The sequence below is a fragment of the Balearica regulorum genome, chromosome Z, assembly GCF_011004875.1.
Source record: "Balearica regulorum gibbericeps isolate bBalReg1 chromosome Z, bBalReg1.pri, whole genome shotgun sequence".
Taxonomy (NCBI): domain Eukaryota; kingdom Metazoa; phylum Chordata; class Aves; order Gruiformes; family Gruidae; genus Balearica; species Balearica regulorum.
Window position 1 is genome coordinate 1488518 of NC_046220.1, and position 23083 is coordinate 1511600.

General features: G+C 37.9%; 1 protein-coding gene across 2 annotated transcripts in view; it reads left to right on the plus strand.

The window, feature by feature from the left end:
* The window catches only part of MCTP1 (multiple C2 and transmembrane domain containing 1), a 284428-nt gene that overhangs the window by 168186 nt on the left and 93159 nt on the right, over nucleotides 1–23083 (plus strand). For both annotated transcript variants that reach the window (XM_075740211.1, XM_075740210.1), the window contains 6 exons: nucleotides 4540–4633; nucleotides 16121–16223; nucleotides 18325–18427; nucleotides 18787–18888; nucleotides 19234–19308; nucleotides 21137–21256. In XM_075740211.1, coding sequence (XP_075596326.1) covers nucleotides 4540–4633; nucleotides 16121–16223; nucleotides 18325–18427; nucleotides 18787–18888; nucleotides 19234–19308; nucleotides 21137–21256 — 597 coding nt within the window. The remainder of the gene's footprint in view (nucleotides 1–4539; nucleotides 4634–16120; nucleotides 16224–18324; nucleotides 18428–18786; nucleotides 18889–19233; nucleotides 19309–21136; nucleotides 21257–23083) is intronic.

Here is a 23083-nt window from a genome sequence, read left to right on the forward strand (position 1 = left end):
GTTTTGAGGTGCCAATAGGTTTTGCCTTTTTTTTTGAGCGTCTACTAAAGGGCAAGAAAACCTATTTTTTGTCTGCACATTAGAGGCTGGAGCAGTATTTTGTATCTTCAAAAAAATTATTTTAAACGATATTTCCATTTGGAAATATTCTGAGGCAAATTATTTTCATTTCCCAGCATCCTCACATTACACAGAATCTGTGTAGTTTTGTCAAAGCAACAGAGAGGGGAGCTCTTACTCCAGTATTTGCTAATACCTAAATCACTAAAAGTAACTGTCTCACTACACACAGAGAAAGAAAAAAAAAAAAAAAGGAAAAGCTATTTCCACTTAAAATTACAAAGCTTTTATTGTACAATGCTGCCAGGTGTTTAGAAAGGCTTCTCTAGACACTCAGCCATTAAACCAAGCTCTGACTAACAAAGAGCCGCTTAATTTTTTTTTAGGTTTTAAAATATTCCTATTCCATGACTGACATCCTTTCAATAACTGAATTTAATAAAGATGTACCTTATCAGGCTGTGCAGATAACATGAAGTGCTGGTACTAATGCTGTACAATATTCTTCAAACAGATTAGCAGGATGTGCGCTTCAGCAAATTTATTCTGGCTATCTCCACTGAATCAGCTGTCTGCTAATGCTTGTACAACTCATACAGCAATAGTGTTATCATAAACACAGTTTAATAGAGGTGACTTAGTGAGGCTAAACATAATACTCCTAAACCAACTGAGAGCTAAGGTATTGTGCACCATGTTTAAAAAATAATTACAATTAAGAGAGTTATTGCACATTTTGGAATCCACCAAGACAGCCTGTGGTTGTCAGAATAGATCTTTATAAATATAATAAATTTGTGATGGATCCATTTTTGTGGTGACGTACTTCTTGCAGCCAAGTGCAACAATACCGTATTTCTGTGGATTATTGTGTGTGACGATATGGCAGTCAAGTGATACTGATGGTTTTGATAATTTAGTAGCAGTACAGAAACATGTTATGACTGTGTATTATTAATCGGTTTTCCTAAATTCTCAATTTTTTGTCCCCAGTGTAAAGCATAATTATGTGCTGTAAGATTGATCTATTTATTTCCGTTTCTTACATATTCATGGATATGTGACTTTTCTTATATTTATATTGCTGTACGCAGTTGAAAACATTTTATTTTTGGAAGATGTTTATATTGCAGGGGCATTAATTTCTTATTATGTGTTTTTGAAAACTGTAGCATCGATATACCTTTTTGATAAATTGTACTGGTTTTATTAAAATGACCATTGGACAGCAGAAGAAAGAAATGGCAAGGATGAACCAAATTCAAATAGTTTATTTTGTGTATGTTTGATTTGTCTTTGGTATTCATATCTCTATTTCAGAACCGATACAAAGAAAGAGTATGCAATTAGCAAGATGTACTATTCCCCATCGAGCGGCTGTATTTTGGGGGTTATTTTTTGTCCTCTTAAAAAATCTAGCTTCCATTTGAGAAATGTATTTTGCACCCTTTCTGCAGCCAAAAACAGTTAATGAGCTGACCTTGCCATCAGATCAAATAGCCTTGGAAAATGACTCTATTACTGTCATTTAACCATTTGTAGCTGAACATCAGAGCCTTACAAATTAAACAGGCATTACTGTTTGAACCATTATTTTACCACAATTGTCTGAAAAGATTAATTCCTTTTGGGGTGAGGAGGGGGGCGCATTAATGGGTACAGACCAAGAGAGATTGTATGACCTTTTCAGAACGGGTGTGCTGAACCCACGGTCCCCCTTGTCACAGTTTAAAAACCAGAGGAGCTAGTTTAGAGAAGAAGTTGTTAGCATTCCATTTTTATTATGACATTTCACAGTCATCCGATTTAATGTCCCTTGACCAGATTGTCCACCGTGAGACGATGGGCTTGAAATGTTATTTAGAGCATTGATAAAAGGTGAGCAGTTCTAAGATGACAGCGAGTCATAAGGCTGGTGGTGTGACATTAATTTTCTCCATAACAGAGATGGAATAAGACGTCATGGTGACAAGCTGTCAATCAGTACTGGGCCCTCAGTGTATCTCGATGCCATAGGATGGGGTATTGCTTCTCCCATAATAGAGCTGAACTGAGATGCTCTCCCTGACAGCTGCTGCAGCCATACAGAAAATATATTATACAGCCTTTCATTAAAAAAATAAAGAGGACTCATCTCCAGAGCATTTCAATCTTTTCCCATCTATTGAGGGCTGAAAAGATTCACAGCAAATCACAGATTCCTCTGCTATGGAAATTTCAGGCTTCAGAAACCATGCGGGTTTTGAGGCCTTCAACAATAATCATAAATAAGAAGACAGAATATCATCTGATAAATCATTACTTAAAGTTATGTATTTAAAGTAATGCATTAAAGCCATTTGGTTCTCCCAGAGCCTCTGCTGTGGCATTGTATACATTTTCAGCAGTCTCCGCAGTCCCCATGTGCAGCAAACGAACCCAAGCCAGCTGACTTACTGGAACTAAAAGTTCAAAAACAATTATTCCTCAGGATGCTAACAAAGGTAGCAATGTGAAATACAGCACTGGTGTCTTTTTTGCAGAACGAGCTTACCAGGATGAAATTTGGAGAAAGGGGACTGCACGGCATTGCAGGGAGGGGGGCAGCCGCTTGGCTTGCTCTGTGTTTGCTTTTTGCTTTGTTTTCTTTCTGCAGCTTGGTCATGGGGAAACTTGGGTGAAATGCGGAAACATTTTCGTTAATCCTTTCACTTTCACCATGGTATTAGAGCAGAATTATCTCTGTTGTGGTACCAGTTCTGATAAGAAGCTTCCAAACCTTGATCGTTACTGTAATAAATGAGGGATGGTGCCAACAGGCTTTTGAATTATCACAGTGCTATCTGTAACAGCGTCTCTGCCACACTCAGCTTGTAAGCACATAAGCAGGGGCTTGGGCATGCACTAAGTTGACCATCAGCATTTTTTAAGCTGTATTTCTGATGATATAACAAATGATAAAAATGTATTAACCATTATCCTGTGATAACATACATGAACGTATTCCTATGTATGTAGCATGTGGGGTACCACACTTAACTGGATTCCTCAGTACAGCCTGCCAAGGTCAAACCTTCACTGTAAACAGTAAACGGTCAGTTGGGGCTTGTGAAATTAATATCAGAGTGTGATTTAACGGTTAGAATTGTCTTATTAATGAAAAGACAAGGATGCATATTATATGTCTAACATTTTAATGGATAGGTTATCTATGCATAAACATACTGCAGTTTTTGCAAGCTGACATTTAATATTTCATTCACCTGTGGTTTTCTGAGCAGTGATGTTATTTTTTCTGGTTTTCCGTAACAGTCGATTTTGCCTTCATAATAAATTAAAAAATTGTTGACTTGGTGTTTTACCTGACGTTTCCGTTTTCTAGAAATCTGGACGTTATCATAAGCAGTGGAAAAGGTTTCACCTGCACTACATTAAAATTTTAGAAAAGACCACAGGCATTAAATGCATTAGTCCAGATTTTAAACTAGTTCAAAATAAAGGGACGTGCTTATAAACAAAACTTGCAAAATTAGGCCTAAAATTAGGCCACATATATATATGATTTAAAATGGATTTGAAAATGTGATTTTAGTCTCCTCTTTCGGAGGTTTTCCCCTAGGTTATCTAAAAACTGAATGATAATGCCAGGTTTGTTATTAATTGATTGCAGATTCAAAGCTGCATTCGATGTGCTATCATTTGAAATTCTGCAACTTTTAAATTATATTCGAAGTTAGAGCTCGAGAATTTTAGCATACGACACCTAACTGGTGGAATACTCCCAGTTTGTTACTTTCAGTTATTTGGAAAAAGAGCAGCAACAGACCACACTTTCCAAGCAGCTTTCTAAAACATATGTTGGATGAATAGATGCAAGTGTTATTCTGGTCTGTAATTTTTTCATCCTCCTTTTAATATATGTAGGTGTTGCAGAAATTTATGTTAAAAAAAGAAAAGATTTATAGTAAGAGCTTTCTGCCATGAAATTGGAACCTTCTTTTAATTATTTTTTTTTTAAATCTTTTTTGCACTTGATTATGAAAGTTGTTGTTGTAATCCTCTTTAGATTGTTATTTGCAAGCTGTATGCAAGCTTATATATGCATATATGCTATATGCAAGCTTGCATGTAATGGTCAGCTAGCAGAAAAGCAATATTGGCCCAAAGTCACTGTTCAAAACTTTATTGCAGCCATCAAAGGGGAAACATGAACACAGATCTCACAAAGGTATTCCGGGAGAGGAAGTGTTTTATTGTTTGTGTTAATTTTGTTAATACACTGATATGATTTAAAATTTTGATGGATGGTTGTTCATGTACTATTAGGGAATTAACAGTTGAATTAGTGTTATATTTAATCATTCATGTTCTAATTTTTCCTTTGAATTTTCATTGGTAAGTTAAAGTTGCAAAATACTGAAAAAAACACTAACTTGCTAATATTGCTTTTGGTTTGTCTTTTTTGCAATCCAGAATTATTTTTCTTTTTATTATTTTTAGAGTCCAATGATGATGTTCCGTAACATGAAGGATGTGGGATTTCTTCAGGTGAAGGTCATCAGGGCAGAAGCATTGATGGCAGCTGATGTCACAGGCAAGGATTCATTTAGTTTCTGTGACAGTAAATACTGTAAAGAGACTGGGCCTTTTTAGAAGTGAAAAAACTACATTTAAAACAGAAGTTTATCTAAAGATTATTTTCTGCGCAGTCTCACCTTCTGCTCATTAAGGAAAAAATCCACAGAGAAACAAACACACAAATTTTTTGTAAGCAAAGCAGCAAGTCCTCATGCTACCAGAGCCCTGTCTAGATTATTTCTCAGAAGGGTGAAGTATAACTTTTTCTCCATCAGAGGTCCTGGAAAAAATTTGTAGAAAAGACTTCTTTTTGTAGTAGATAAAAATATACAAAATTATCCAAGTTAAAGCTGGATTCCAAAGGACAAGGCAAATGAAAGGCACTAGATTTAGGTACTACTTTAAAGTTGTTGCCAAAAGAACTGCTTGATATCTGCCAGATATTTAGCAAGGCTGCTGTTGGTTTCAGACATTTCACATAAATGCAGTCTCCTTTAAATACTACTTACCTGTTTAAGAAAGGAAATAAGAAAATATTTTTTTTTCTTTTCTATTTTATGTGATACAAGTTGAGTGGATAATTTAACCTTTTGCTTTTCAAAATAAAAAGTATTTCAGCCACACTGACCACATTTCTCCAGAAATGTCCAAGTTATCTCTTGTAAGTACAATCACCTTCAGGTTGCACAAGTTGAATGGAGCAAAATGAAAATAGCCATCTCTGCTTTCAAAAAAAAAAAAAAAAAGGAAACTATACTAATCTAGTTGGTTTAACTGCGATTTGGACATAAATATTCTGTTGCAGGAGCAGATGTAGATATACAGCAATATACTCATTTTTAAATAGTTTTGTCAGTTAGCTTGAGTAATAGTATTTATTTTTTTTTTCCTCTGACAAGGTAACAGAGCAAACATTTTATTGCTGAAACTGATCATCCAGTTTGTGGCACACAAAATAACAGCTTCTATTTTCGGGAAGGTTGGAGAAATGCTTCTAAAGATTCCTCACTCTGCTTTGACCTTATAATCCAATGTGGTCTGAACAGAGAGAGAGATTAAGTTATTCAGGGGCAAATGGGATAATTCAGTCCCTGACCTCGTTCAGTCTTCGACTTTTCCAGATCAACATGTCATTTGTGCTGGTTGAACAAATTTTTTGGAAATACATTTGATTCCATTAAAGATGTACAGAGCTACCAAAAATTTGCAGACATTGCATTTAGAACGACGGGCAGGAAGACTGGGAAGAACACTCAATACCTTCCCGTGTCCCGCATATTTTATTCATTAGCAAGAAAAAACATTTACATGGCAGATATGTTTTGTAAGATGGCTGTACACTCCAGACATTACAGATATCATTGTATATTTTGGACAAAAATACCTGGCATTTTGTAGAGGACGAAGGGACTTTATTAACTACTGTAGTAATTTGTAGCTGGTTTTAGTAACTTGTGAATATACAGGGATCATTCATTTTAGATTAAACCTTGATTAGTAATATTTAGAAGTAAATCAAAGTAGTTATTTGGTGATCATCCCTAAATCATGTTTGTCAAAATTGTATAAAACTCGACCTGCCACCTTTATTCAACTGAGCAATACTTATTAGTCAGTGTGGAGAGTGCTGTCATCAACGGTGTAACTTACATGAGTAAGGATTGCTTTTGTGAGTAAAAGCTAAGGACTAGTTTGGTCTTCTTACTATATTGTTTTTTCAGAGTTAATCTTTTGCCCTCTCCTGGGTCTGCAAAGTAGCTGAAACACCTGTATGGTACCTGTGTGGTTTGCTCTGTTTCCTGCCTGCTGAACATATCCCATTTCACTTTCAGGAATTTTTCCATGTGAAGTAATAAATCAAAATTTATTAGTTTGGGCTGGATAGATTTTAAAAATCCTTACTATTCAATCATTAAGCATAAGCATAGACAGGAAAAGATATCTGTAATCTTTTAAGTAGTCATCAATCTTACTACAGTTGCAAGGATTTTTTTTTTCCTTTCAAAATGTGAAATTTTTCTTTTGTTACCATACATTCATTGAGCAGCATTGTAACTCTGTGTGAATAAAGAGCAATTGAAACTCGCGTTGAATGAATGAGTAAAAAGCACAAATTACTTTTTAATGAAACCCTCAATTCTTCTCCGTTCCACAGAAAGCCCATAGCCTTGTTCAGCTGAATGCTACTACAGTAGGTCACTTCAGTTAAGCCCCTAATAAACTGTTGATAGTCGAGGGCAGTTTTTTCTCCAGTTTCAATAGCCCAGTGTTGGACAGTGCACTTCAGATCGTTAGGGTTAGTATAGGAGTTGGTTTTTTTAAAAAGAGAGAGAGATTGAGGGTGGTGGTTTACAACCCCCACACATCCACATGCATTGAACAAGATGCCAGAGCGGGATGAAATTTCGGTGAAGTTGTGGGCAGGGGAGCAAGTTGGCGCTACCAGTTTGAAAATGGGATGTTGCTCAAATGTACCCTAACTGGGTTTGAAAAATGCCCTGAAAAGGAACAAAGTGAGACTTTTCCTCACTCATCATACTTGCAAGGCAGTCTAGGAAAGGGAGGATGGCTGAGGGGGTGAGACATTCCCCACCAGTGCTTGAAAGCTTGCCTTGATTTCAGGGAGAGCTGAAAAATAGGGCATCTTCCAGGACTGGGGCCTTTGAGAGAACTGACAGGTCTATGAGGATGTTTCTCCCGGAAAAACAGCGTCTTTCCATGGTCAAAACACAATTTCAGGGCTTCCACCCATGCAGAATTATGTTCTGTTGGAAATTGTGGGCACAACAAATACCCTCTTCCTAGAAAATAGCTATTTTTTAATAGGGGTTTGGGGTTTTTTTTAAACAGTAACAAATAGACATTGAGCGTGGTGTTTATTTTTTCTTCTCTTCCTGAGAAGAAAGTTTCGTTTAAATCTTCTGTTGCGTTTTAGCTATTCAGTGCAAGCTGGATTTCTCCCTAAATCCTCGGCTGAAAGAACTTGTATTTCCCCCTTCGCCATGCCTTTGCTCACTTGTGGTTTCTCTGGAAGACAGGCAGTCCTTGTTGAGGGTTCGGCTGCTTGCATAGCAGCGCGCGTGCTACAGGGATGTCCTTTTGCATGAAGAAATATTCTGATGGCGCAGGAAAACATAAGGTGCAATGGACTCATCATGTCAGCTTGCCTCTGAAATTAATAGGTATTCCGTTCACCTAACCCGTATGAGTTTTGGAAAGCAATAGACCCTTCGCTGTGACACAGTGCCGGTGTAGGTGAGCGTTTTCCTTCTGTGGCAGAGTTGGGTGTAGGTGGGTTGTGGTGCAAGGCCGGCTTTGCAGGCAGCGTTTGCATCTCCTCTGCTGGAGCAGATGCGTTCCTCCTTTTCCTTCTACCACAAAATAAAATTAAAAACCTCTGACTTGTTATTGACAAGGATAAAGCAGGGTGAGAAAAGATGTGCCATGGGTTTGATCAACTCCAGCAAAAGTCCTGTTATTTTCAGGAATAATAGTTAGCAGCTCAGATTCATTAGCCAAGCAAAATCTAAGCTCTATGTGACGGCCTGCCTGGAAAACAGTTTGTTTTGCTGTCTTTGGGCTTTAATTAAGATGTGTTCAATTCTAGCCCCCTGGCTCCCCTCTCCCCCTACCCCCACCCCGCTTGCTGTGTCACAGACCGGCGATCAGACGCTTTCAGATGGTCCAGCCCATGACTTTGACCTTCTGCGCGGTCCGGCGTTCCCTGGGGAACCGTTCAGCTCATGAGGTCTGATTTCACACTTCCAGGATGCCTCGGCTCTCTGAACAATGACAGGGAGACAAAGCCCTTTAGAGCGGGCCGCATGGGGACTTGTTTAAATTGGAAACTAGAGAGGAGTCAAGGAACAAGGTTACAGGCTACAGAATAGTGCTTTTAATAAAGAGCTCACAGCTCTGGTGCAGCTCAAAGAGGGCTACCTCTGTACAATTAATTGAGACATTTATCTGGAGCATCTTAGGCCTCTACTTTCTCACAGAATTATGTGATAAATATCAGCTAAGAGGCAAATGAGATGTGCATGAAATGAATTTTTAACACTTTGATTACTGTGTCTCCAGTCTTCATTAGAAGTAAATTTATTTGTATTTCTGACCTCATTATTAATCAATTGTCTGCTTTTTTTTTTCTTTTTGGCTGGGGGGAGGGGTGTGATGGTACCGTGATTTCAGAACCTCGTATGTCAGACAGATTTTAGTGAAGAGCTTGGTGATATTTAGGCTTACAGTCAAAACCTTTTCAGGCTTCTCCTACTGTGAAGCACAGAAACTAAGTATAGAAAATGAGGCAGAATTTTATTTTTTTTTCTTCTTCAGTTTTAAGTCTGGAATTCAGCCTCTCTTTTAAGAAAATTCCATGTTAAAATTTTGATTAAAGTACTTGAAAGTAGGATGGAGATACCGAAATGACTAAATGTGCAGAATGTAAATGAGTTTTCTAAAATCTGTTCTACTAAAAAGTCCTAATACCACATGTGCAAAAATATTCTTCGAAAATGTTCTTCAAATGCTAGGGAACATCAGAGTGATGTACACAAACGTTAAATTCACAAAGGTATGGAAGCCCAGGCATGTAAAATTGAAGGAATAAATTCAGAGGCCCTTTGGAAATATGGTTCCAAAAGTAATTTGCTCTGTCAATTAGTGCAACCAGATTTCAATATACACTTGAAATATCTTCACAAAGTATGGAAATCTACTAGATGGGCAGTATTCTATGGTAGATAAAAATCTCACCTGGTCCTGTCATACAGATCACCTGAAGATATCAGCCCAGTATCATATCCTGCAAAACTACTTTTTTTTAAAGAAAGTAGCAGGTTTAGAATAGTAATGGCAAAATTTGGATTTAAAATACATTTTTGGTTAACTGTTGCGTTTAGAATTAAATATACAGTGAAAGGATGACTTGTGGTTATTAACTTTTTCTTTTTTTCCCCCCCTGTAACTATTTTCTGGAAATGAGTTTAACACGATTGCAGCACTTTGCTGAATTGCCTGATAAGGTACCTCGCAAATTCATGACACCGGTCCATTGCGACGTGACTGCAGCAGCACAGTTAAAGAGGAATTATCATTTAAAGATGGAAAACTAAGAAAGGTTAACTGACTCAGCTAAGGCCGACAGAGCAAGTCCTTGTCAAAGCCGGCATTTGGCTTGGGTCCTGTACTTAATCCATTAGATAAGGCAGCTTCTCATGCTATTGAGCCATTCCTCCTCCTGGCCAAAGGTCAGGCTGACTGCTCTGTTGCAAGCAGCTGGCTGGCAGGGAGCTTGGAACAACATTAGTGACATTAGCGTCTGCATGAGTGGCACTGCCCCCCAGAGTCATGAACTGGCTGTCTGGTCTTCCCGAAAAATAAAGGCCTTTTTTGGCTGTGGGGACTTAGATCCGTAATGTACAGGCAGGGCCAGCAGTAGGGGAGAACCATAATAGCCTATGAAATATTCAGACAATATCTCAGCTCTCATAACTACGTTAAACTTGGTTGAACTTTGTGAAGTTGTGGTTTCTGAACTTGACTTTTAGAAGTAGAAATGGAATTGAACTCTCCTATTAAATTTTTAAAACTATCCAAAACATTTATTAGTCTTTGATTCTAGTTCAGTTTGGATAGTGTAACTTGAACACTGTAAAATTGACGTAATACTTACTTCCGAATAAAGTTAGCGATTTGCTTAAAATCAGTTCCTGGTCTAGCCAGTGCTGGAGATGACTTTCTACCAGAAAGCATGATGTTTATGACTGTACACAGGTGGTTTTTTCCTCTCTAAAACAGGGAATCATCTTACTACGTAAAATATGAATGTTCCCATATGCTTGTGTACGAAAGTCTTCTTTTTTACAATATTAACTGAGTAATATGCAGACAACATGCAGTTTTCTGGAGAAAAATGCATGTATTTGATAGAGTTTTATAATAAAAGGACATCACAGTTTAACTTGTACGAAACATGGCAATCCATGTAAATTTAAGCTTTGACGATAGCTTTTTGTCAAAGAAAACTGCTTTGTGTACAAGTGGAACTAGAAAGTGAGTGCAAAAGTGCAGTTATGTTGAAGTCCCCGTTTGGAAGAATTGCTGTGCCCCAAAATGAATTTTTGCTGGGAAAACAATCCACCAAGAATCAAAATTTTTTTATTAGACAACTTCTCCCTCAGGGACCATTGAAGGACATACCTGTTTAACTTGCCCAGAAATATGAATTATATTGTATTGCAGTTTGACAGCTCTAATATTCAGGTAAAGTTCATATTTATACAAACAAAAGATACTTGCATCTGAATTGGTCACACGTCATTCAATCGCTTGTGAAAAAGCAGTACTTTCAGAATTGAACTTGAGGTGACACCCAACGTTTTGTTGGTTTAGCTGCCTACTAGACTGGACAGGGTCAGGCTCACCTCCAGCCTGGCAGATGGGCTGCGGTGGCATGTGTCTGAGGCCGGTCCACCAGCCCTAGAACATCAGTTCACAAGGGTTCACGAACCACCTAACATCTCTGGTGCTTGCTGATGAGTTCTAGCGTAGCAAGCCAGCTGATAACACACATGTGGAAGTCCTGTGGTCTTTGAACTGATGGAAAGGGCTTTCCCAAACTTTTCCAAGAGAAAAACACAGCAAAACCATTAGGCAATGTGGTGCTGTAGCTATTTGAGAAGAAAATTCAGAAGATAAGATTGTGTGGAGGTTGAGGGTTTGTTGTTTTGATTTTCTAAATATTTTGAGAAGCAATTAAAAATTGCCACTATTTAGGTCTCATTTCTATCATGAAAAGGTGTATTTTATATACATACAGTAGGAAAACGTTGTTCCAATGGCCAACCTTCTGAGCTCCAGATTATGAATCTGAGCTCCAAACTTACTTTATTTCTTTTCTGAAGGATTTCCTGGGCTCTGGGGGACTTTGACTTTTGAAGCAAATAACAAAAAAGACCTCTCTAGTTCCTGGTTAGCCTCTCTTGCAGCTTAACCATTGTTGCAGAGTTGGGCTGGTTTTTGTTGATGGGTGTACAGTTCATCCAGGGGCGTGCAGCAGTTCTGATAGTTAAGGTGACAAGTAAAAGGCTAACGGTTTAATTAATGTGTGTATAGTGTGCAACGTGAGGAACACAGTGCTGGTTGAAGAAAAATCCTTTACTTAGAACTAAGTAATCTCAGTTTGTGCTCTGGTCTCGTTGACTATCTAAAGATTAAATATAATACTGCATAGCACAAGTACGGGTGTCTGTCAGGCTAGATGCAATGATGTGTGGCATGATGAATAAAACAGGAAGCTTCAAAAGATAAGTAGTTCTTTATTTTTTTTCAGTGGGAGCTTACATTACAAAGTAGGATTCCTTCTAGGGGACGTTTTCAGATAGTCCAGGTCTGTAATGGGTAAAGGGGAAAGAAGGTGAGGAAGATCCATCAAAAGAGACACTGCTTTCCCTTCCAGACTATTATGCCTGTTATGTGAGTTAGCACTTTATTTCTGCCATTTCAGGAGCCCTTAGGACTGTGTAAGTAGAGTCCGAAAAGCACGAAATGTTACAGCAACAGAATGGTTTAATGAGATTTGTTTTACTTCTTACTGAGGTTTACTGCAGGTCTGATTTCAGTCAGTGGGAAGATGTACTTCACTGGTTTTACACCTGCTTGTCTCATTAATTCCTTCAAACAGTGCTAGGTGCAATAGTGATTAGTGATCCCACTGAGGTCGTGGTATTACTCAAAATGGTGAGTGCTGTTTTCGGTGGTTCTGGGAGCATACTCCTAATGTGTAAGGGCCTTAGGCGGGTGCTGGGTTGTCTTACTCTCTGCACACACTTAGGGCTGTATTCAGAAGATGTTTGTGGGTGTCCTCCTGATCAATACAGTTAAGTAGCTCTAAAGTCACTGGAACAGTAGCTGGAGGCCTACAAAGGCACGGAGCAGTGGGCTGTTGGAAGATCCTCAGCAGACACAGGGATTTGGGTAGAATTTCTTGACATGTGGCAGGTGATATACAGTGATACATGACAGTTGTGATTTAGTCTGTGGTGAAGGGCATACTTGTGGTGACAACATAATTTAGAGTGATGTAATTGAGCTTAGGCGGCACAAGTCTAATTGAAGGTTTTTAAGTGTACTTTTAGAACTGCTAGATGGACAGCACGTACTTCTCTGAACACATGTGGTTATTGTAAAAATGAGGAAAACCATTTATCTATATTATTTGAAATTGCTAGTTGCATTAACTAGACAGAAGTTGTTTGAGGCTGCCTTGATTAGAGTATGTGTTGTGCTTAAGGTGCAGGTCTTGAATAATATAGTGATGAATATACCTTGTAAGTTCTCAGATTTCCCTGGTCCTCCTAGAGACCAAGGAGACCTAAGGGCAACACCTTCTAATATTTTAATGATCTCTTAAGGCTTTCATTAGGAATGATCCCATTATTTTGAACACTCTTGCAATGCAGCAGGTTGTCATGGCTGTCAGAGTTAAGATTGCAGTTATTCCTTCTAATAATGAGAACTTGGAAAATGACAGATGGATATGAGTTTCACCAAGTACTTGTACATTGCTCTGGCTTTGTCTTTCTGGATCTTGTTTGCTTATTTGGGTTGGTATCCAAATAACGTTTGCACATACCATATGTTTAGCACGTCAGCGAAGAGTGTTGCCTTTCAGATACCCAGCTTGGTTATGAGTGTTTCAGCATACGGAAGAAGTGCCCATAGGTGATGGTAAAGAGCTTTGCATATGGGAACTTCATAGCCTCCTCATATGGCAAAAAACAGTGTTCCTTAGGAGAGGTGTTCATAGCTGGGAAACTTCTACTTGTCAACCATGTTATTTGGGCCTTCCCTTGTACGATTTCACAATATTTCCTTTTGTCAAATTTAGTCTTGAACTGTTTTCAAGTTATAGGGGGAGGAGACATGAAATGTTGAGTGAGAGGGGGATTTTTTTATTTCTGAAAACCATTTGTCTTTGGTTTGATTGAGGAGCTCTGTGATTGATGTTACATATTGTTTAGCTTTCTTAAGTGGATTGATATCCATATAAATCTATAAGGAGAGTCATTGAAAAAGTGCATGTCAACAGATGCAGAAAATAAATGAATGTAGTAAATACTTTGTTTACAGAAGGTGGCCTTCAGACACTGCAGTGTATTTTCCTGTGTCTGTATACAGTTAATAAGCACAAATCACATTGTACCATCATATGCAAATATGATTGATGATACTTTAAAAAATAAGATGAAGTAATACCATCTAGCTCACCTGCTGTGTCAGTTCTGCCTTGTTGTTTTAACTATCTTCTGGGTTTTTCTTTCTCAAATACTGAAACCTAAAGAACCTGAATAAATATGTTAGATAAGTTTCCTACCACCTTTTATGGTTGTGAAGTAGGAAAACATTGAGATGTGTGATACATCCATTTCTGCTGAGTAATGAATTAACCATTTTTCAAGTTTAATCGGAAAGGTTCAGCAGTATATTGTTTTCTAGAGAAGGTAAACATCAACTCTAACTGTAATTCACAATGTGTTTAAAACAATTATTCTTTATCATTAAAGTTAATAATATGCACATTAACCTCTGATGTAGTCTGAATCAATACTGCAGTTTGGGAGATGTGACCCCTGGACAGCTTTGTCTAAATATTGATTTCATTGTCATTTGTGTAAGATATGAAACAAATTACATGCCTCCCTAATATCATTAATGTAGCCCCATTGAGCTACTCAATTTATGGCTTCTTATAATGCATGACAAAGCATTACAGAATTATTGAAGACATTGTGAAATACAATTGCTTAGTGTGCTAGATTTGATTGTGGAAGGCCAATGCCAACACTCAATAATTTTCAAATACTTTGCTGTCCAAGGGAAGTCCAGAGACAAGAATGAACCACTCTGTAGCATGCAACTCAGTTGTTAATTTCCATCAGACAAACTTCCCTTGGGTTCTGGTAGCAGCAATTTATTCTACAGCTTTCTACTTATATATTTGTAGCCTTACATGAAAATAATGCGTATACTTGTATTCTGTGCCAAAGACAATTGTTCTTTTCAATTACTGGAAGAAATCAAAATAAGTAAGAGGGATCACATCCCTCTGTCTTGGCCACCATTTATAGCAATTGTCATTACTGTCATAATTTGAAATATGAGTTAAATAATTTACTCCTCACTGTGATTTCTTCCCTTTATTGACTCCTTATTGCAACTGTCTTCTCACCATGCCCCTCATGTTTTCATTACTGCTCTTTCCATCATAGCTGTTCCTCAGATCTTCCTTGCAATGCATTCTTACCCTTCCAGGAAATTTCAGGGTTGCCCCCAAACCCTGGAGATAGCAATCTTCCCTTCTTTTACTTCCTCCCTCTCTGGAGAGCTCCTTTTTTACTCAAGCAAACTGTTGTTAAACACAAGATTCCGGTGTGAACTTTCCTTTTTCTCCTTTCCAAATACAAACATTGGCCTTGTGGATATCTATGAAAAAGCTTCCTGTAAGTTTCATGTCTTCCCCCTAAACTTTCAGTTGGGATGGTTTTTCTTACTCTTTGCTTGGTATCTAAGCACTGCTCACCTGGAGTCGTTGGCTATAAGCCGCTTATTTCACATTCAGAGGCACCCCCCCACACACACACGCTCCCTTTCCCCATTCTTTTTCTTTAGATAAAAAAAAGAAATCAACTTCCATATCCAGCCTAGGATACCGCTCCCATTATCTACATAGCACATTTTCAAAGCAGCATCTTCATACTTTCTCTTGTGGTGGCTTTCATGCTGAGGGACCTTCTTGTAAATATATGCAAAGCTACTTCATTGTGCTTTAATGTATACAAAAATCTCAACCATATTTGAGCTTCTGCTGTGCTGAGACTACAGCCCATCATTCCAGCTGATATCGTCTCATTGTTTAATTGTACTTGCCCATTTTCTCTGGTGTTAGGCTTTTATCTGAGGCTGTCTTCAAGGCTTTTTGATTTTGGGGAGAGGATTCGTAAACAGCATGAAACATGTAGGGCATAGTAATCTTTGGATAACTATCATAGGTACTATGTTATTACAAATAATATGGAATAATACATTTCCTGCATATCAAAATGCTCTAATTACAGTCAACGTAGGATTGGCACCATTAAAGTAAAGTTCTCTTAGCTGTCTCAGAAGGGTGCTTGGCACCTTTTAGGAACATGCTGGTTTTTCATCAGAAAAGTCTGTGTGGTGGGGGTTTTTTCTCTTTTCTTTTTTTTTTTTTAAAGACAAAAAAGATGTTCTTTTAGTGAAGAATGTTAATAGATTACAGAGATGAACAGCCTGTTGTGATCATCTTGAATATAATGCAGACCACAGGGCTTCCTTGAATTAATTCCTGAGAGAATTACAATGCAGCTTAGGAAAAGAAGGAAAAAAAAAAACCAAAGCCCTAACTAATTTTTATTTAAGCCTTGCTCATGGTGGGTTTTCTTAGTTCATAAACTTCGTTCAAAATTTTCTCTTACAGGTAAAAGTGACCCATTCTGTGTAGTTGAATTGAACAATGACAGACTGCTGACACATACCGTCTACAAGAACCTCAATCCAGAATGGAACAAAATCTTCACATTGTAGGTGTTCGGATTTTGTGAGTGTTTGGGGGGGTTTGGTTTGAGGTTTTTGGGGGGCAAGGAGGGGGGGGGTCTGTCTGCTGTTTTGCAGGGGATGTACATGTGAATCAAAGATACCTACTGCTCATTCTGAAGAAAGACAGCGATGACATACTGATATTTCTAAATGACACAGCTGAATACCTTTTTGACGCTTTAAACCATGAAAAAAATTAGAGAAGAGGTGCGATTTTAAAGGTGAAAGAGCAATGTCTGTTTCCTGGAAACCAGGTACGAGTAATGCTGTGCAGTCCAGACTCCCACTACCTTCAGTGAGAGTTTCACGGGCCAAATCTAGTGTGATGGGTAGAAAAAAGGATATTGTGATTACACCCTTCATTAAAATGTGGTTGTTAACTTTAATAAACACCAGATAACTATATAAAGGAAGGAATTTTAAATGCATTCGTACTTCTCTGAATGATGATCAGATATTTTCCACTTGTTCTTTCCATTTACCAACTGCACTTCTCGCATACCATCTCGTACCGTACTAGTACAATGCTGCCGCTGGGTAAAATGCAGCCTGAAACATTGAGTTTATTGGGAAGTGATGCAGTTGGGTTTTTTTATCCTTCTGTTATTTTGAAGACAGTAAAAGGCTCTGACAAAATACAAAAAAGTCCTCCCCTAACAAAATGTTCCTGTTATTTGTCTTGCTCCGTTGCCTTCTTTTTCTCCCTGGTTCTCTCTGTCTGATGGCAATGTGACACCAATGAGTAGAAAACTGATCCGTTGCAGGTTTCTCTGCTGCTGAAATCAGCTCACAATCCGCTGCAAAACCAGTAAAGCTTTAGCTTTGTGCACACTTACTTCGCTCTATCGTACATGGAAATATTGTGTTTTGCCCTTGGTCTCAAAACACAGTCTGATTTTAGGGGTTTTTTTCCCCCTCTCAATTTGTCATTCATATATTTGGCATCCGTAGCTTTTCTTGCCCTGCAGTGAGGAATGAACTCGAAACAAAAGAAAAAAATCTCACAACAGTTGTACCTCTTCTTAGCTTATTAACATAGTTCTCATTTATGCATCTGCAAACCCATGCTAAATTCTTCATTAATTTATATTTAATTATCTACTAATAGAGCCAATAACTAATCAACCTCTACTGCTTGACAGTGTTCTCTGCATAAGAAATTGCCTGGTTTTGTAGAGGACAAAAGGTTTATCAGGAATCAAATAGAAAAACTCAAAAGGCCTTCAAGGCGAGTTCTCACCTCTCTTCTATGTATATTTGCATTGACCATTTTGTTTATCCTCAGATTTGTTAATTAATTTTGGGCTATCCAGTTTCATCTGGAGGCATATATTTTACTGAAGTTAAACTGCTATGCTTGAATTTGTATTTCCTGGATCAGCCATTTGATCAAAGATGAGTTCTCTCAAAGAACTTCCTTTTTTTCTCCAAATAAGGAATGTGAATTTTTCACTTGAGAGTTTACAATGTACAGTGACATTTGTTGTGCATGGTGGTGGGGTGTTTAATAGCTCGCAGGCAAAAACCAGTAGTAGCTAAAAAAAAGCATCATTTCATATTGCTTGTTCCTAATTTGTTGTAATCACTGTTGTATATTTGTAATTAAGCAAGGATTTTAAAATTAAAGACCTTGTTCTCAGTGCAAGGATGTGCTTGTGTAGCTTGTAATTATTTTAGTTTTCAAACCTACAGATTTCACGGTGTTTGCAGTAAGAATTGCTGCAAGGATAGTGGTGTTTAAGGGATAGTCTTTAAAGGCTCCCAGTCCTGCTGCTTGCGGCTGTAAATCCCCCAGTGCAGCTCTGCACTGGTAATCCTTGCAGCTCATGTGGTGCAAACCCCAGGTAGGAGATTTAAAGCAACATCCTTCGGAAAACTTCTGCTGGGAAAGCCTCGCAGAGAGAGCGAGGAGTCACTGCAGCCCTTAGGAAAGCGTTTGGGTTGTACGGAGGGATGCCTTATGTTCTGTGCTCTGCCATGGAAAAATAGACGGGTATCTGGTTTTGCTAACCTTTCACGCTTTTGTCCTTGGTACCCGCTGGCGTAGGTGACTTCTCTCTTCTGTGTGTGCTTCTCCCTTTGTAGCAATATTAAAGACATCCATTCGGTGCTTGAGGTGACAGTTTATGATGAAGACCGCGATCGGAGTGCTGACTTCCTAGGCAAAGTTGCTATACCGTTGCTGTCTGTAAGTTTCATTCACCTGACAGACTGCTCTGTATTTTTCCTGTTGAAGGGGGGGAAGAGGAAAAAAAAAAAAAAGAAAAAAAAAAAAAAGATTTGCAGCTCTGTGTCTGTCATTTCTCAACCAAGGTCTGTAATAAGAACACTAAAATTTTAACATACTCAATTCACGGCCATGTTGAATCCCATGATAGTTAATTTTTCCTGACAGACTCGGTCCTGGTAATGAACAGGTACTTGTCAGACTTGCCACAGTTGTTTTGGGTTCTCTGTCAGTTTCAGCAGCTGGGGGTCAGGGGTCACCGGGGGGGTGTATTCAGCAGAGACCGCGAGACAGACGGCTGTCATGTCCTTTTCCTGCAGATTCAAAATGGTGAACAGAAAGCCTACGTCTTGAAAAACAAGCAGCTGACAGGGCCAACAAAGGGGGTCATCTATCTTGAAATAGATGTGATTTTTAATGCTGTAAGTCTTAACTTTGGCTTTTTTGTACTGCTAAAGAGTTCAGTTTCATGAAAGCTTTTGTTCCTGATTTGTAGAGAATTTCTGTCATTCCTCATTTTCTCTAAACCTAGATGTATACTACAGAATGCTCTTCTGCCACTGCCTGGCACACCCACTCTTTTTGTTGCCGCCGCCGCTGCTATTGCTGCTAATGTAAGGAGCAGCAACTCATGCCTCTGTGTGCATTTATGTGTCGCAGGCTTGGCAGCCATGGCTTTGAAACTTCGCAATTTTTGCAAATTGAAGCACGTCTTATTAGCAAGCAGTGAGTACGCTTGAAATATTGACACCCCTTCTAATACACAGGTGAAAGCCAGCATACAAACCTTAATGCCCAAAGAACAGAAGTACATTGAAGAGGAAAACAGACTGTCTAAACAGGTAAAGAGTAAGGAAACACTAATCCTTTCCAAAAGCCTTAATATCAAGTGTGCGCATCCAAATATCTGGTATCATACTGCTGAGGGGAAAGAATAACATTTTCATTCACTGTTTACGAAAGAATATGATAGGTCGGAAAAGGCAGAAACAAAATACATGGGTTTATTGTGTCTCCTCTATAAATTGCAGCTTAATTTCCATGAAACACATGAATAAGAACACAGTTGAAACCATCAGGTTCCACACATATCAGATTATAGCACAGGTGCATGTAAACCAAGTCTTGCATAAATTTTTGCTGTTAACCTTGACCCGAAAGATCTCCATTTGTTGCAGGGTAGAGAGTCTTTCAGCATTCTTTGAGCCAAATTTTAAATAAGTTAGTTGAGCAAGGCTTGAATCAAAGGTGAAGGCAGACTAAAACTCTTAATTACTTTTGAGAGTCCTGTGGGTAGGAAATGTCTGGACCCATTTTCTATTTTCTCTGGATATTTTTGCCACTCACAATTTTAATGTTTTACTAAAAATTATTTAAACACACATCTTGTCTTTTTCCCCACTCAAACTACTTTTGATTCAGTTTTTCATGTTCCACAAATGATGTATTTTATGTGGAGAGAACTGGGCTTCTGATTGGACTGTGGGAACAAGACTTTTGTTGTTTGCAATGAAAAGGCAAAGGTCTAGAAACTGTTTTTTATTTTGCAGAAAGCTTGTAGATTTGAGCGTAATTTAAATTATCTGCTGGATGAATTTTATATCAATTGTATGATGTATGTCATTAAAAAAGACTTCAAGAGGCAGAATGTTGCTTTCTTTACTGTTGTGAATAATGCAGTTACTAAAGCAGCATTTTGTACCACTATTCCTGGAAAGCAGCAGCAAGGCCTTTTATTCAAGATACATTCTTCTCCCCACTCCCATAACAGAAAATTCCATTGTGCTTTTTGCCGGTGGCAAGAGGAGTTAACTTTAAATACCCACTTTGGGTTGGTTTGGGTTTTTTTTTAGATTAGCTTGTACAGGATACCCCACCACAATACCATTGTGGGGAGGGGAAGAAATCTTTATGTATGGCTGATGCGGTTGATTTTGAAACATCCATGTTTTCCAAGAGTGAATGTGTCTTACCTACCTAGTGTTTTCTATGCTATTGAATACACAAATTAAATCATTCACTGGTTTGTTCACTTTTTTGGTCATGCGAATTGCCATTTTAGAGGATTCAGGGGTATTCTTCTCAATCAAAGCCCAGCACTGTTATGTCTCATCTCTATATGGACTGAATGTATGCAGTTAAAGTCACTTTGATAAATACTTAAAAACGTGTGGTCAAAATACATCACAGCAGACAAATTTGTTACAAGTGAAGGAAAAATTGATTGTAAAGGATGCAGGTGATCTTAATTAGATTAGAGCAATAATTTTGCATGGCTTCAGGTTAGTGTCCTACAGCATCTTTTTATTGAGAAAGGCCAAAGTTTGTTAAGTTCTTGACAATGGGGAAAGTCTTGCCTACTTAATAAAACTCTGAAATGTTAATAACCGAATAATTCCTGAAATTTTGCAACTAGTTTTTTAAAATTGAACAACAATTTGTGTGCTGTTTAGAATTAAATTCGACAAATATCAATTGACACAACTAACAAATTCTCTCTCTTCCAAATCTCTCAAATTTTAAACTACCTTTCTCAATTTGTGACCTAGACATCTTAAGATGTTATTTTCTCAATCTTCACCCAAATTAAGAATAACAATAGTGTAAGCATGAGCCTCTTCTGAAGCTTTCGGGATTTTGAAGCATTTTCATTGATTCATTTTTTAACAGCTACTATTGAGAAACTTTGGCCGGATGAAGCGCTGTGTCATGGTGCTCATAAGTGCTGCCTACTACATAAGCAGTTGCTTTGACTGGGATTCTCCCCCAAGAAGTCTTGCTGCTTTTTTGGTATGATCTTCTTTATATTGTTGTTAATCACCCTGGTGTATGTGTGTTCTAAAATGAGAGATAATACAGTGTTGATGGGTGGAGAGAGATTGGTCTGACTATTTATTTTTTTTATTTAAAACTTTGCATTATGAAGATACCGCAAATCACGTTTATTCACCTTTTTTAAAAAAGTAATTATGTTTAAAATGTCACACAAACAAGGTAGTTGGTTTTTTTAGCTACAATTGTACAAATAACAGAAGCAAGTCATACAACTCAAAATACAGTCAGTGAGCTACGGATGATAAGTCTTGAGCTTCTTACACATCACTTCTGTTAAACTGTGTTCAGCTCCCTTGTATATTGCATATTTACTCTAAAGCCTTTTGACCATTTTGTGAATGTTTTTAGATATGAATATAAAATTAGTGTTATTTTGTCCTCCACATATGAATATACGTTACACCTATAACTTTTGTTGAAGTACAATGCTCTGATCCCAAATAGTTGCTTCCTTACTACAATTTAGTGTTCTTGGTTTAAAAAGCAGAACGAACAAAAACAAACCCACAACTATAAAATGATGAATGCAAACAGACTAGTACCTTTTAGACATCAGGCTCTGCTCATAATTCAGCTGTGAGTTCATTTTTAGTAATTTAAACTACTATTTCACCATAAACCTTAGCTTCGTTAATATTAACCTTTATTTTCCTGTTAAACTTGGAAAATTCCAAGCATAATCATAAATTAGATTGTGTTTCCCAGAGGAGTGTCTTTTTATTTTCACAAAAAATGTGAGCTACAAACAAGACCAGAGTCCTGGTTTGTTTTTAGCCTGTGGGAGTCCCACCGGGAGTGAAAATACATGCATGGACTCACTTTCTGGATCATCTAAATTTATTAAGTTGGCTGAAATACTGAAGTTATGGGCCTGTCTACCATAAATATGAACAGGGAATGGTTTTAGTCTTACTTTGAATAATTGTAGAGGGAGTCTGGTGACAGTGCTCCTAGCTTGGGTGCCTGAAGCTCAGGTGCTTCAAATTTGGAGAAATCAAACTGGGCACTGCAGCTGGCTGCACTGGAGCAGTAAAATGGGGTTAATTATGTTTTTTTGCAGGAAGTGTCTTCTAGCAGGGCTCAATTTGTGCTGACTTGTTAAACCCCCTGTAGCCTGTCAGAGGATGGCAGCAAGCTGTTGGTCCTTGGCTGCAATGTTCATCAGGAGTACAGGAGATACATATGATGTTCAAATTCTGAGGGTTTTTACACTTTTACTGATGTCTGTAGTAACTACACTATGTGCAAAAAATCTAAATACAACAGTTACTGTCTACTTTAGAATGATGATCTGTCATTAGTTCAGCTTAAAACGATCAGTACTTCACAGGAAAATGCAGATTTCTAAGGAAAACTCAGATGTTCACATTGCTATTACTGCTCCAGTTAGTAAATACTCGTCTGTCCAAGTCTGTTTTTAATATGGATGTGGAACACCTACCTGTTAGTGGTGGAAGAAAGGGTAACAGAAAGACATCCTATTCTTTGGGGCAAATGAAATAATTAATTCTTTCTCATGATGTGCTGCTGTGGCCATGGAAGAGGTTGTGTTGCTGTGAAATTGTAATCGTTTCGAATTATAGAAGAAATTCAGTGTCATAATAGGTAGTTGGAAATACATAAAACACAAAATTTGAGCAGGGAGGTCTGTAGTAAGTGTATGTCTTTATTGTAGTTATAGTCGATTGCAGTATAAATGTGTTCCTGATGTTATGTATATATTTTCATATATATATATGTCTCAAAAGTGTACTTTTTTTAGTTTCTTTTTAGTATTTGTTT